The sequence below is a fragment of the Desmodus rotundus genome, chromosome 12 (assembly GCF_022682495.2).
Source record: "Desmodus rotundus isolate HL8 chromosome 12, HLdesRot8A.1, whole genome shotgun sequence".
NCBI lineage: Eukaryota > Metazoa > Chordata > Mammalia > Chiroptera > Phyllostomidae > Desmodus > Desmodus rotundus.
In genome coordinates, this window is record NC_071398.1 from 80028364 (window position 1) to 80044670 (window position 16307).

A 16307-nucleotide genomic window follows, 5' to 3' on the forward strand; every position below is an offset into this window, starting at 1 on the left:
GGTGTTTCCTTAAAGGTTCTGACATTTCAAATTGGAAATCACCCAGGTGTCCTGAACCCTAGTCCAGCTGTAGAGGTTGTGCAGGTGCGCTTCATATGTGCCCACCCTGCCAGCATGGCAGTAACCCCTGTATATAAGGTGCCAGCTGGTGCCCAGCCATGTCCTCTGCCACAACACAGCAAACAACTGGTAAGTACGGTGTTTCCAGCCAACTCGCACTTTTGTCTTCCACGATGTAGAGATAAATGGTCTGAAATAATCTTTTGTCATATTAAACTTAAGGAGACTGTTTGGTTATTCACTCTCTGAAAGTGTCTGAGAAGATGTGATTGAACTAGGCCAGAATTGTCTGTGCTGAGTGACACAGTGACTCGATGACTTTGCTTACAGTACTTAGTCAGCTTGTAATTATTAGCAATAGACAATTGAGATCTCTTTAAATAACTTCCAAATAGTTTTGCCAATTTTCTTCTCTACCAAATCTGTTATTAGCATTATCAATAAGTAATAACATTTACTTCTACTCCAAATCCACCATGAAGAATAATGATAAGCAATAACATAGTTAGTAGGTCAGCAACTTAGGAGAATGTTCTCATTATTAGGAAAGGCATGTTGAAATATTTAGGGCAGCGTGCCATGATCCTTATGTAATTTCACAAAAAAAAATACACACAGACACACACAAGGAGGGTGAGAAAGTAGAGGAAGAGATAGAGAAAGCAAACGGTGATTCCAGATGAAGTGTGATAGGTATTCATCATCCATTCTTTCAACATATCTGGAGATTTGAAAATTGTCAAAGAATGAAACTGGGACAAAACATAATCCCCCTAGCTTCAGGGTTAGTTTACCACACCTCTTAAGATAATTTTTTTTTCTTTTCTTTCTTTTTATTTTAATGCAGATTCCTGTATCAAGCCTAAGGGACACAGTCCTGGAACTGGCAGTGTTTGATCAACACAGGAGAAAGTTTGATAATTTCAGTTCACTGATGCTAGAATGGAAATCTTCAAATGAAACACTAGCTCATTTTGAAAATTATAATTCAGTGGAGATGGTAGCAAAGGATGATGGCAGTGGGCAGACCCGATTACATGGTATTTTGAAAATTTATGAATGTTTTCATATACCTGCTCAGTGGTTCTGCATTAAGTATTTCCTTATGGGTGATGGTTTATTTCAGATTTGATCATATCTCACCTTTCATCTTTGATCTTTGTATTTTTTTTTTAAATGTAAAGGTAGATTTCCTTGTCTGCCAAGCTAAGGTTTAGGGTCCAATATTTCTCACAAGAACATAAAATTAAATTAATTTTAAGTATATTGATTGCCACTATTTGCATAAGATTATGGAAATATTATTCATTTGTCAGCCAATATTTATTGAATGGCATATCAGACTATGTGCTAGGCACTTGGAGATACAGTAGTAAATGAAGCAGTCACACCCTCTGCCTTCATAGACTTACAGTCTAATTGGTGAAGCCAGACTTTAATCATGGTATTTGTGTTAGTGTTTTGAAGGGCAAATACGGGGTGCTTGAAGAGCTTATAACAGGAGAACCTAACTTAGTTTAGAACAGAAAAGGCTACCCTGAAAAAGTAACATACATGCTGAGACCTGAAGGGATGTTGGAAAGAGAAAACAGGAAAAAATGAGCTGAATAAGGTAAGTGAGACTGACTGACTGACTTAAAGAGGGGACAAGAGTCACTCGATGAGGTTCTAAGAGGACAACGAGACCTCATGTGCAATCTGTCCTCAAGCCATTTGCTGATGTCCCATGCACCAAAGCAAGCCACCTGGCCAAAAGCAGAGTCAAGGTGGCTGAGAACCGCTCCAGGGCACAGATACCAGCAGGGATGATTCACTGCAAGCCATGAATACAACAATCTACTTCCCGAAAGTGAACAAGCCAGTGGTACAATGGGTAACTTTTAGTTTTCTGCCAAGAGCATTTGGATAGATGGTGTAACCATTCAGTGGAACAAGAAACACCAGAGAAAGAGAAATAAGATTTAGCCTTTCTTTACCCACAGGATCTTACATTCAGAACAAGTTTAAGACTTTAGATAGAGAACATGACAACATGATACTAATATGTAGCTAATAATGTAACACTATAATATTCATAGTATGATATAGTTAGTGTAAAAAGTGATAGAGAAGAAAAAGATGTCCCTTATATCCTATAACAATCAATTACCAAATAGCATCAGTGTATCTTGTGAATACTTTTTGATTTCATCCCTTCCTCTCCGCCGTTGGTGTCCTTATCACCTCTGTCCTGCATCACCACAGTAGACTCCCAACTGATCTCATTGTATCTGTGCTACTCTGTAATCCATCTCCACACTACTGTCCAGAATGATGTTTCAAAAAAACAAATCTGAATCTCTCTCTTAAAATTCTTATTTTGGCTACTGTCTACTGAACTCTTCTGAAATGTTAGATATAGCACTTAAAAAGCTTATATGCTTTTTCTCATATAATCTTCATAACAACAATGAGAGACTGGCATTATTTCCCTGATTTTTTTAAGTTTACTTATTCACCAGACATGTATTGCATTCTTACTATAACCTAGGCACAGTTTTAGGCCCTGAGATTATTACAGTAAATACGTGAAGCAATAAGCTCTCTGACATAAAGGCCTATACTCATGACCACTGACTCTTCTGCCATCATTTTGTCTCCAGGTACTCCCTGTATCTTTCAAGATAAAAATTCCTGTGTTGCAGTTTAACATACTGACTTGTGCCGTCTTCTTCGGCTTCACCTGTTATTACAGCCCACATATACCCTACACTTTTCTCATAGTCAACAACCTTATATTCTTAACCATGACAAGGTTTGTCATACCTCTTTCCTTTGTACATGTTGTATGTTCTCTTTTCTTGCATCTTCACTGGACTAAAATCCTCTAGTGACCTGGGAGTTTCCGGTCCTTCCGTATTCCCAATCTAAGGAAAACATTCCTTCCTCGTGCTGTTATATGTATGTGCTCTGTTCATACTTCTGTAATAGCACTGACCGCACTGGATCGCAGTGGTTGGTTTCCCTCTCAGTTGCCACACTGAGCTGTGGGCTTCTTTGAAGTGAAGTGTTACCAGTATGTTGTTTTCTTCTTCATCTCTGTATCCTAATTATCTGGCATACTACCTAGTATGTAGTAGGCCCTCAATAAATCTTTGCTGAATGAACGAATGAATGAGTGGACGAAACATCATGAGAAAGTGCTTCAAAGATTTAGGCATGATCGTCATGGGTTGAGGATAAAGTAACTGACCTATGTAAAGTGGCAGATTCATGTTAGTGAAGTTTTTGTAAAAAATGGAAAACACCCTGGCTGGTATGGCTCAGCGATTGAGTGCCGGCCTGAGAACCAAAGGGTCGCTGGTTTGATTCCCAGTCAGGGCACATGCTGGGGTTGCAGGCCAGGTCCCTGGTGTGGGGCATGTGAGAGGCAACCACACACTGATGTTTCTCTCCCTCTGTTTCTCCCTTCTTTCCCCTCTCTCTCTCTAAAAAAAAGGAAAACACAGTAAAGTAGGGTCAGATTATGAAAGGTTTCAAAACTAGTGTAAGGAGTTTGAATTGTTCTAATAAGGAATAGTTAGCCATTTTAAGTTTTTGAGTAAGGAACTGACATGACATTTACATATACAAAACAGTTTAGAAGAGCAAAAGGTCCCAAAGGACTATCTCTTTATTTCTCACTTCCATTTTTAAATCAAACAAAAATGTCCTCATACATTGTTGTCAGCCTAATTTTTGGACTCACAGACCATCAGAGCTGGAGAGACTTGGATTTTGCCTGGCCTAATCCCTCATTTAGTAAAGGAATTGAGAAATTAAGTGGTTGCTCAGGGTTTCATAGGAATATAGTGGCAGAGTCAACACAAAAACGCATTGGTGGGTTTCTTTGAAGCAAAGGGTTCCCGATTCTTGTGTGTTTCCCTATTCAGTGTTTTTTTTCTCCCTGCAATAAAACACCATTTGAAATAAATTAGGGTAGAATTTGGTTTTCTGGAGACACTTTTGTATTCTAAATGTTATTTTTCTCACAGGGTATTTTTCTGCATGTCTCCAGGTCATCAGATCCTTAAAGTACATCAGATAAAAGGGACTGTACTCATTCGAGTCAGTTTTGTGGGCTATTCAGAGAAGAAAAGTCCAAAGGTAAGTGAAGATTGTTATATAAGAAATACAGCATTTCCTGTTTCTCTGCGGTTTTCCCCAGCTGTGGGTGGTGGCCGCCGCTGGCCTTAGGCTTCCTGTTGGCGGAGGGCCAGGCAACATGGACGGTGCCCCAGCACTCCTTACCCCGCTGCCCTCTGGCCATCACCACACTGTTGTCTGGGTCTGTGGGTTATGCACGATGTTCTTGGCTGATCCCTTCACCTCCTTTCACGCATATCCCTGCCCCCCTTCTCTGACAGCTGTCATTCTGTTCCATGTATCCATGCCTCTTTCTGTTTTGTTTGTCAGTGTATTTTGTTCATTAGATTCCACACATAAGTGAGATCATATGGGATTTGTCTTTCTCTGACTGGCTTATTTTCACTTAGCATAATAGTCTCCTACCATCAATAAATGAACAAATAACAAGTGCTGGTGAGAGAATGTGGAGAAAAAGGACCTTACTGCACTGTTGGTGGGAATGCAGACTGGTATAGCCACTGTGGAAAACAGTATGGAGTTTCCTAAAAAAATTGAAAATGGAACTGCCTTTTGACCAACCGATTCCACTTCCGGGAATAGATCCCAAGAATTCTGAGACACCAGTTTGAAAGATTATATGCACCCTTATATGTTCCTAACAGCATTATTTACAATAGCCAAGATCTGGAAACAGCCCAAGTGCCCATTAGTAGATGAGTGGATAAAAAAAACTGTGGTACATTTACATAATGAAATAGTACATGGCTGTAAAAATGAAGGAAATCTTACCTTTTGTGACAGCATGGGTGGACTTGCAAATGTATTTTTCTTTTGTAAGATTTTATTTATTTATTTTTAGACAGAGGGGAAGGGAGAAAGAAAGAGAGGGAGAGAAACATCAATGTGTGGTTGCCTCTCGCGGGCCCCCCACTGGGGACCTGGCCTATAACCCAGGCATGTGCCCTAACTGGGAATCGAACTGGCAGCCCTTTGGTTTGCAGAATGGTGCTCAATCTACTGAGCCACACCAGCCAGGACTGCAGATGTATTTTTCATTTGCTTTTCTATTGTGAGTCCTGCATCATTTGAAAATGTTTGTGCAAAGTGGTATCCTGAAGTGAGACACCATCGTCCCAACACTCCCATTATCCTGGCGGGAGCTAAGCTTGATCTTAGGGATGATAAAGACATGACTGAGAAACTGAAGGAGAACAAGCTAACACCCTTCACGTACCACAGGGTTTAGCCAGGGCTAAGGAGATCGGTGCTATAAAATACCTGGAGTGCTCGGCTCTCACACAGCAAGGCCTCAGACAGTGTTTGATGAAGCTATTTGAGCCTTTCTCTAACCACCTTCCCACAAGAAGAGGGAGAAAAAATGCCTATTGTAAATGTCTGGGTCCCTCTCCCCTGCTTGCTAGTCCCTGGGAACTTTTGTGCGCTTTGCTCAAAGACAATGGAGACTTCACACTCAATGCCAAGTTTTTGTTACAGATTAGTTTTTCCATAAAATCTTGTTGAAGCAATCAGTACTTTTTAGGTTTTATTTAAACAAATAAGTGTAGAAGGTCAAACTTTCACATTCTGTTAAAATTTAAGATGATAAGCTTTCTTTTAAAAAAAAATAAATAAAAGGCTTTATTTATTTATTTTTAGAGAGAGGGGAAGGGAAGGAGAAAGAGAGGGAGAGAAACATCAGTATGTGGTTATCTCTCCTGCACCCCCCACTGGGGACCTAGCCCGCAACCCAGGCATGTGCCCTGACTGGGAATTGAGCTGGTGACCCTTTGGTTCGCAGGCTGGCACTCAATCCATGAAGCCACACCAGCCAGGGCAACAGGCTTTCTTCAAGCCTTAGTTTTCAAAAGCCCCTATTCTTGCTCAGATTAGGAGCTGCCAAAACACCTTGTGAACTAAGTTGCATTGCTGTGCTAAAAACACTGAGCACTACACCACTTAAAGAACTGTAAGAAGACTGTAGCTTCTGACGTTAGGGACAGCAGGCACTTTTTAATCAGTGTCATGTACAAGCAGCACAGCCTCCTTTATGAAATTTTGCCATTTAATGCATTGTTAATTTATCAGCCCATGTTTGTTACCTAACATTGTACTGTACATAATGGAATGAGTGTAACAACTCAACTCTTTGGATCGATCTTTTTGATTTTGTAGTGAGATTTTTTAAAAAATTAGTGTATTAGCTTTTGCTGAGATTTTGAACAGAACTCTTATGTTTTCCTTCCGATGAAGTGTTCAGCTCTAGCCATGGGGTAGGGTATGTGGGTCACTTGACATGATCAAAGGATGAAGACAATATTTTCACAAAATAGAAGTGGAGATTAGTTTACACTACATTTTACACATTAAATGAAATAAAAATGTCACGAGTAAAAATATATTTTTTGGATGAGAAGTGACCACCTTTTATTTTGCAGGAAAACATCCTGTCCCATCTTGGAAAACTTTTTTTTAAAGTATATTTTATTAATTATGTTATTACAGTTGTCCTATTTTTTTTCTCCCCTTTATTCCCCTCCGCCCTGCAGCCCCACTCCCACCGGCATTCCCTGTGTTAGTTCATGTCCATGGGTCATACATATAAGTTCTTTGGCTTCTCCATTTCCTATACCATTCTTAACCTCCCCCTGTCTAGTTTGTACCTACCAATTATGCTTCTTAATCCCGTACCTTTTCCACCATTCTCCCCATTCCTGCTCCCAGCCAATAACCCTCCATGTGATCTCCATTTCTGTGATTCTGTTCCTGTTCTAGTTGTTTGCTTAGTTTGTTTTTGTTTTTTTAGATTCAGTCGTTGATAGTTGTGAGTTTGTTGTCATTTTAATGTTCATAGTTTTGATCTTCTTTTTCTTAAATAAGTCCCTTTAGCATTTCATATAATAATGACTTGGTGATGATAAACTTATTTAGTTTTACCTTGTCTGGGAAGCACTTTATCTGCCTTTCCATTTTAAATGATAGCTTTACTGGATAGAGTAATCTTGGCTATAGGTCCTTGGTTTTCATCACTTTGAATACTTGACAGTCCTCTCTTGCCTCCAAAGTTTCTTTTGAGAAATTGGCTGCTAGTCTTATGGGAACTCCTTTGTACGTAACTCTGCTTTTCTCTTGTTGCTTTTAAGCTTCTCTTTATCTTTAACCTTTGGCATTTTAATTATGATGTGTCTTTGTGTGTTCCTCTTTGTGTCCAGCTTGTTTGGGACTCCATGTGATTCCTGGAATTGTAGATCTATTTCCTTTGCCAAAGTAGGGAAGTTTTTTCATTATTTTTTCAAATAAGTTTTCAGTAGTTCTCCTACTGGCACCCCTATGATTCGGATGTTGGCACTTTTGGAGATGTCCCAGAGTCTTCTTTTACTCTGCTCATTTTTTTTTGAATTCTTGTTTCTTCATTGTGTTCTGGTTGAATGTTTATTTCTTCCTTATGTTCTAAATCATTGATTTGAATCCTGGCTTCCTTCCCTTCACTGTTGGTTCCCTGTGGATTTTTCTTTATTTCACTTACTGTAGCCTTCATTTCTTCCTTTATGTTTTTGCCGTACTCAGTGATTTCTCTGAGCATCCTGATCATCAGTATTTTGAACTCTGCATCTGAAGTGGGCTATCTCCATTCCGCTTAGTTCTTTTTTCTGGGGTTTTGTTCTATTCTTTCATTTGGGCCACGTTTCTTTGTTCCAGTCTTGGCAGCCTCCCTGTGTTTGTTTCTGTGTATTAGGTAGAGCTGCTTTGACTCCCTGTCTTAGTGCACCCGTTAACTTGTAAGGCACTGAGCCTTAGGAATTTGCCAGGGTGGGGCAACCTGCTTTGTTTTGTGGCGCTGTGTGGGGGGGAGGGATCACAGAGGGGACAATGCCACTGCCTGGCCTCTGGAGCCTTGCCCTACACGTGCCCCATTTCCAGTCACTTCACTCACTTCCTGTGTGCAACTGGCACCCTTCTAGTGTCTGCCCTGGTGATGATTCCCAGAGTGGGTGGGTTTGCACACGTTCTAGGACCATGCGGGCCCTTTAAACGGACTCTCCTGAGAAACGCAGTTTCTTCCACTGTCCCAACCGCCCTGGTTTTTACGGCCAGAAGTTATGAGGCTTTATCTTCCCAGTACTAGAACCCTGGGCTATGTGGTTTGGCCTAGGGTTGGGATCGCTCACTCCCAAGATATCCCTCCCAATTTTTATCCACCACATGTGAATTATTCACATGGGACCACCTGTTCCAATGCCACTGCCATCTCTCCACGTCACCCCATGTCCTCTCTGCCCTGGCTCCCTGTCTCTGCCCCTCCTATCCTTCTGGATGGATATGGCTTCTTTAAATCTTTGGTTGTCAGCCTTCCAGTTTGATTTTCTGGCAGTTCTGGGTGTTTTTTGCTTTGAGGTTAGTTGTGATTCTTCTTATAGTTGTGCAAGGAGAGGAAGCATGTCTGCTTATGCCTCCATCTTGACCAGAAGTCTAATCAGTGATTTTTTAAGCTTTTTCTTTTTCTTAAACCTACAGTCCTTTCCAAAATTGGGCATTTAATTCATCTTTGAACTGGCCATTCCCATAGTTGCTAACTTGAAAAGTAAGTGCTTTTCTTTTTAGAAGCCCCTTTCAATGAGCAATATGCTTCCTTTATTATAAAATCTTTCTTTAAAAAAAAAGATTTTATTTATCTATTTTTAGAGAGAGGGGAAGGGAGGGAGAAAAACATCAATGTGTGAGAGATACAGCAATTGGTTACTTCTCACATGCCCCCAACTGGGGACCTGTCCTGCATCCCAGGCATGTTCCCTGACCAGGAATCAAACCAGCAACCTTTCAGTTTGGCAGGCTAGCACTCAATCACTGAGCCACACCAGCCAGGGCTAAAATCTTTCTTGATAGTGCATTAGAAGTTGTTTTGTAGATTAATAAAAATGCATTCATGTTTTCATTTTCCTTTATTCAAATCTAGTAGGGGCTTTCCTTAGTTTTTTGGTAACTAGATGAAAAAATCACGTGTTTTATCTTTACGGTTTTTAAAATATTTTAGATATTCTTAAACTATGAACCTTCTTAACATCACTGTCTTGCCACATCCCCAACTTTGTACCTTGACTGATGCTGGCCCTCCTCTGCCTCCCCCATGTGGACATGCTGTAAACTGACAGTTGCAGAATTGTGGAGTGTTTTTACATGATCTTTTGCTGATGCAATCAGCACCATGTTTTGCATGTATGACAATGAATCCTTCAATCATAAAATTATATGTGTGTGTGTGTGTATAAATTAACTGAAGTTTCAGGCTCTTCTTTAAAAGTTGTTCATAACTGATGTAAATCTGGCAACTGTGTACCCCTGTGATTCTGTTATCTTTGGCACTTGAACAAATAATAGAATCTTATCTCACCGAGTTGAATTAAAAGATTATATTCACCTTTGTTGTTCTCACTACATTTCCAGGAAATTTCCAGCTTGCCCATATCTGCAGCTGTGGAGTTGCTCCTGGTGGATGATGTAACTGTGTTGCCTGAGAGTGCTATGATCTATAACCACCCTGATGTGCAGGTAGAAGCTGTATGGGTCTAATTCAATGGAATCATATTGGACAGGAGAGTACTAGGTTATTAAAATTAATAGTATAACAATAGGAAAGCTAATTTATGTGTTCATTTTTACTTTATTTTTTTTTAAAATATTTTATTTATTTATTTTTAGAGAGAAGGGAAGGGAGGGAGAAAGAGAGGGAGAGAAACATCAATGTGTGGTTGCCTCTCCTGCAACCCAGGCATGTGCCCTGACTGGGAATTGAACCAGTGACCCTTTGGTTCGCAGGGCAGCACTCAATCCACTGAGCCACACTAGCCAGGGCTCATTGATTTTAGAGAGAGAGAAGGAGAAAGAAACACTGATTTGTTGTTCCACTTATTTATGTATTCATTGGTTGCTTCTTGCATGTGCCCTGACCAGGTATCGAACCTGCAACCTTGGTGTATCAGGACGACGCTCTTAACCAACTGAGCTACCAGGCCAGGGCCTCTCACTTATGTGTTTAAAATCACGGATGTACATATGCATGTATTGTAATTAGCTACAATGTCCTTAGGAGTTATACTTTTATAATCATATTTTGCTTTTAATCCATTTTTCTTAATCTTTTAATCATGTACTCTAGTTTCTTAGGTGGATGAGTTATTTTCTTTGAATTATTTATAAACCAAAGGGAATGGAATATTGTTTATCTGATTTTTCCATAGGAAATATTTAGCCTTGTGGAAGGGTCTGGTTACTTTTTAGTCAACAGCAGTGAACAGGACATTGCCACCATCACATACATGGAAGCAGAAAGCTCTGTGCAGGTGAGTTCTAGAGGCATTCCCAGACTGATGGCCTCTAGTCAAAGCCATTCTTAGGCGAACAATTGGGAAAATTCCATTGTGTGTTTCAAACTACTTACAAAAGTAACATTTGTTTCTTTTTTTTAGCCTATGTAAGTTCTTCAACCAAAAATGTGGGTTTTTTTGTTTTGTTTTGTTTTTGTAACTAGCTGTCGTCCTGGGCAATTGTTGGTTCTGGTTGAACTGAGACAGTATAAGAGACATCTAGTTACAAGATTTCCATTAAGAGAAGGTTCATTTCTATAAATGGATAGTTAGATATACTATTGACTATATGACTGGAGTATATGTTTTTAGGCAGAATATGACAACTCAAGATTTTAAGTTGACTCCGTAGTCAATGTGAAGGATTTGCTTTTAGTTGACTTATAGTAAAAGTAATACCTTACATTAACATATGCTTGTAATTCCTTTCCTTCTCAGAGCTCAAAGGAATTTAACTTACTTTAGTCATAATGTTTGTCCTTAAAAGGGGAGACTGAGGCACTAGGTGCAGGCGGGGGATGTGAAAACGTGCTGTTGTGCAGGAGCTGTACTTCAAGAAGGAAACAAAGTATCAGTCTGCCCAGTGCTTTCTCCCTCACTGACAACTGCAACATAAATGAACTTGATTTGTCTTATTTTATTACTTTTTTCCATCACCATTTATCCCCCCTATCCTCTCTCCCACCTCCATCCACCTCCCTCCCCCTGGACTTGACTTTCTTCATGAAGTCCTTTTTCCCTGTTTATAATTAAGAGCCTAGACATGTATGTTGGATTCTGCTTGAATTCAATCATCTTAAATTCTGCTCTTTATCAGTTATTAAAGGTACACATTTTGCCATTAACTGAAATATCATGTTAAGAGTCTATATTGTGTTATGCCTGAAACATGTAATGTGACCTCCCAAAGTATCCATCACAAAGGAAGTAAGATACTATATTTCCCACTTCGGATGAAAATAGTTGCCATGATTATGCTTAGAGCATGTTTTTTTCCTTACCTAGCTACCATCTTCTTTCTAGTTAGTTCCAGTACATTCTGGATTTCTCACACTGGAGGTCTATGATCTGTGCTTGGGTTTCCTGAGTCCAGCAGTAGCCCACCTCAGGGTGTCAGACATACAGGAGCTGGAGCTTGATCTGATTGATAAGGTAAGAGATATGTGTTTTATCTCATAAATGAAACAGGTCTCATTTTCACTGTCTAGCAACACTTAATATAATTTCTGCCCAACTACTATGTGTACACACTGTGTGTGGATACCAGGACCTTTGGTAATGCTGTTAGAAATACCTGTCCTTAAAGAACAACATTCCAACATTAAACATGGTACAGATAAATACAGTACGTCTACGTTAGTCTTGTTTGAACAAGGCTGACCAGGAACATTTAACATGAACAAAAAAGTTTACCACCCTCGCCCTGGCTGGTGTGGCTCAGTCGGTTGCGTGCCTGACTGCGAGTCAAAGGGTGGCTGTTTGATTTCTGGCCAAGGTACAAGCCTGGGTTGTGTGCCAGGTTTCCAGTAGGGGGCACGTGAGAGGCAACCAAACTTTGATGTTTCTCTCCCTCTCTTTCTCCCTCCCTTCCCCCCTCTCTAAAAATAAATAAATAAAATATTTTTAAAGAAAGTTTACCACCCTCTGAGAGTTAGGCTGTCCTTGGTGAATGAGACACCTCCACTAAAATTACCTTTTTTAAAAAACTACTAGGTTGAAATAGGTAAAACTGTGTTAGTAACTGTGAGGGTTCTTGGCTCTTCCAAATGTCCATTCCAAAATAAATACTTCCGAAACATGGAGCTCCAACTGCAGCTGGCGTCTTCGATTGTCACCCTGACGTGAGTACCATTTCAACACTTCTTTCTCCCTCTGCTTAATACCCTGAGAGTCTGTCTCCCAGTAACGTGGTCTGCTCTTCCTTGGGTTATTTCAGATTTTCCTCTTTCCTTTTTTGTCACAGTACCTTTCAGCCCTTACTCTTCCCCCGTGTTCAGCTCTCTACAAAGTACGCCTTCCAAGTCATCAGATGCCTTGTTTGGGGGCTAAAATCATGAGTCTCATTAATATTTCCATTTATGAAACTTCTCCCTGGATCGTATCCTTTGAGGGTGCTTCCAGCTCAAGGACGTTCAAAAATCTATTTAGAAGCAGAGGCACTGGTATTCCCCTCTGCAAAAGGGGAATTACAGGAATTCTAAGGCAGTTTAATATTTGCACTTTTGCCTGTCTATATTTATAGTGCCCTTATTTCTTTGGAGCCTTGCAACAAATTTTTACCCTTCAGGACATTCCTGCCATTGCCCTGAATTGTGTCTTCACTCTGGAAATTTATTTTCCGGCAGATATCCTTCTAACCAGTGTTAAAATTAGCAGAAAATGTTAGGTATTTTAGAAAGATGCATAACCGACCAGTTAAAATCAATTCTTTCTCGCCCTGGCCAGTGTGGCTCAATTGGCTGGAGCATCGTCCAGTACACCAAAAGATTGGGGGTTCTGTTTCTGGTCAGGGCACATAAGGGAGGCGGCCGATACATGTTTCTCTCTCTCATTTCACTCTCCCTCCCTCTTGGCTCTTAATCTCTCTCTCTCTCGCCCCACTTCCTCTCTAAAACCAATAAACCTATTTCTTTAATTTAAAAACAAACAAACAAAGAAACCCAAACCTTTCTCATCTGAAAACACATGGATCTTTGCAGGCTAATGGAGGAACAGGACAAATACTCTGAAAACTATGTCCTTCAAGCTGTCACTGTTGGGCAAACCACACTTGTGGCTATTGCCAGGGACAAGATGGGGCAAAAGTTCACGTCAGCCCCTCGGCAAATTGAAGTAAGAAAATTATCTCATCCAAAATTGTACTTCATCTTATTTAGCATTATTTATCTTTTTCTGTTTAGTTTGTACAAGTTGAAAATCACTTGACTGAAAAAAAATACTTGTCTAACTTTTGCAACAATATGTGATTTGTTTCAGGTTCTTTTTTTTCCTGTATAAAAATAATACACTTCTTTTAGAAATTGGAAAGCACAAAAATGTAACGATGCAGAATGAAAATCACCTATAATTCCACCACTTAGAGTCAATCATTTTTAAGATTTCAGTTTATTTATTCATTTTTTCCCTATACTTTGTGTAACATGGATGAATCATTCTGCTTTTTTTCATCTTAATCTTCTATCAGAAGTATTTTGTTATGTGCTTAAAAGCTAATCTTTAAGCCCATGTTGATAATTGTTGAAGCTGGGTAATAGGTACTTGAGAATTCTTTATACTGTTCTCTCTACTTTTATATATGTGTGAAAAAAACATAAAAAAGGAAGATAATTGTAAACATAATTTTAATGGACAGTTTTATTCCGGTGAGTGGATATGTAAGGGCTTATTTAAGCATTTTCACTCAAGTAATTTATAATTTTTGCTATATAAATAAAAGTTGTATCTGTAAATAATACACGTCTTTGTGTATAACTTTATTGTACATAATTAGGATTTTCCCTTAGAATAAGCTGCACGATCATCTGTTGTGAAATTGACTCTAGTTAGTCACTGTAGTCCTTTTGGTTTTCTCCTTCCAGGTGTTTCCTCCATTCAAACTTGTTCCAGAGAAAATGACGCTGATTCCAACTAACATGATGCAGGTGATCTTAAAGACAGAAAAATAAGATTTACCCTTTCTCCTCATCCCACCTCCGCCCACCCCAACACACACATAGACACACACAGCTCTTCCTGTTGGCGTCCTCCTGTGTACTCCCAGCCAACTACAATAGGGTCTGATAAAGAACGTTAGTGCCGTATTTTACTGTATATAATGTGTATCCACATTTTGTGCACATTATACATACACATTATATTACTCATAGTATATAAACATTACACCCATGTATAATGTGCATCCTCATTTTTCCCTCAAAAATGTGGGCAAAAAAAGTGTGCATTATACACGTCAAACTACGGTATTTTCCCAGCTCCATAATGAACGCCCTCTTAGAATCCCATGGATCCTGTGCAGCACTTCCATTTTTTCTGCACTTGAGTTGATGTGGGATATTGGGCAGTGGGAGAAGATGAAGAAGCCAAGTTGTTTGGACAAAACGTTCAGAACAGAGATGTGACTTCTCCCCATGCTCAGGCATTCACTGGTGTGTTTACATTCCAGGTAATGTCTGAAGGTGGCCCCCAGCCCCAATCTATCATTCACTTCTCCATCAGTAATCAGACTGTGGCTGTTGTTAATAGGAGGGGGCAAGTTACAGGGAAGGTGGTTGGCACAGCTGTGGTCCATGGCACCATCCAGACAGTGAACGAAGATACTGGCAAAGTCATTGTGTTTTCCCAGGTATTGGTTCTTTGTTCTGCTCTGCTTCTACTTCATCTGGGAATCATACTGGGAGGTGGGGGAAGGAATAATGATGAGGAAAACCTGTTTAGTCCCCTCATCTGGCATGCTTTTAACCAGGCGTGGGAAATATGTGATCTGCAGTGGAAAACCCACAGAGAGCTTGGCATTGTCATAGACATAATCCCTATCCTTAAGGAGTTGTTTAAAGAGCAGAAACATACTAGGTCATGCTTTGTTGTTGCTGAATGCCCAAATGACAACAAACCAACTAGTTATCACAAGCATCTCTGTCCACCTCACAGACACTCCCTCTTAGCCTAAACTGGTTCTCCACCCTGTTGAGCAGGATGAAGTGCAGATTGAGGTTGTTCAGCTGAGATCTGTTAGGATCCTTGCAGCTGCAACTCGACTCATCACAGCTACTGAGGTTGGTAGATGGCTCCACTCGGGGTTCGTTATCTTGATAAAGCCAGTTAGGCAAGATGTATCGCACAAAATCACTTCTTTCTTTTCAGATGCCAGTTTATGTCATGGGAGTGAGCAGTACCCAGACCCCTTTCTCTTTTAGCAATGCCAACCCTGGGCTCACATTCCACTGGTCCATGAGCAAAAGGGAGGTACTGGATCTAGTACCCAGGCATGCAGAGGTAGGAATTTATCTGTTCATTACATTATCTTAGGAATCTTAAGTTTATTTCATCATAAGTTTTGGATTGACTCACTTTCTAAACTACATAATATTATTACTTATCTCCTTTTCCTATTGTTCCATGAATGCTGGAAAACTGTAACTCATGAAAAATCCAAATTTGAGTACTCACATAATGTTATATGATTTTTAATATACTTTGCTAGAAAGATCTCTTGAAAGCAACGATTCCCTTAATATGTATTTGTTGTTGCATTTGTAAGCAGATGACTATGTTATATAAATAACACATTATTAATATAAAGTATGAGGGGAGACCCCAAAAGTATAGAATTTATTTATTTAAAAATTGTGTATTTATTCTTATATATTTAAACTTCAAAGTACTCTCCACTTGATGCAATATGCTTATCAAGACATTTTTTCCACTGCTCAAACAGTTTTTAAACTCATTGATTTTGATGTCTTTTAGTGCTTCTGCCATTTTTTGTTTCACCTCTTCCATATTGGCAGAATGTTTCCCTTTGAGGACTTTTTTCCTCCGGGGAAACAAAAATAGTTGCTCACAGCGAGATTGGGTGAATAGGGAGGAAGGAGCATGGGGGTCATGCTGGTTTTGGTCAAAAACTGCTCAACACTCAGTGCAGTGTGGGAAGGTATACTTGTAAATCACCCATCATGAAATGGGCAAACACGATGAAAGAGTCTTAAAAAGAATGCACTAATGCCAAATGCAGCCTCTCACAATGCCAGCTGGTGCACTGATACAGACGGGTTCCTAGAACAC

At 39.8% G+C, this 16307-nt stretch overlaps 1 protein-coding gene across 1 annotated transcript in view; it reads left to right on the forward strand.

The window, feature by feature from the left end:
• NUP210L (nucleoporin 210 like) overlaps window positions 1–16307 on the forward strand; it is a 90637-nt gene that overhangs the window by 44352 nt on the left and 29978 nt on the right. Inside the window, exons 16-27 of the mRNA XM_024573299.4 lie at window positions 16–189; window positions 908–1100; window positions 4097–4185; window positions 9607–9711; window positions 10401–10502; window positions 11550–11678; window positions 12240–12367; window positions 13226–13358; window positions 14105–14167; window positions 14689–14868; window positions 15218–15298; window positions 15387–15518. Coding sequence (XP_024429067.2) covers window positions 16–189; window positions 908–1100; window positions 4097–4185; window positions 9607–9711; window positions 10401–10502; window positions 11550–11678; window positions 12240–12367; window positions 13226–13358; window positions 14105–14167; window positions 14689–14868; window positions 15218–15298; window positions 15387–15518 — 1509 coding nt within the window. The remainder of the gene's footprint in view (window positions 1–15; window positions 190–907; window positions 1101–4096; window positions 4186–9606; window positions 9712–10400; window positions 10503–11549; window positions 11679–12239; window positions 12368–13225; window positions 13359–14104; window positions 14168–14688; window positions 14869–15217; window positions 15299–15386; window positions 15519–16307) is intronic.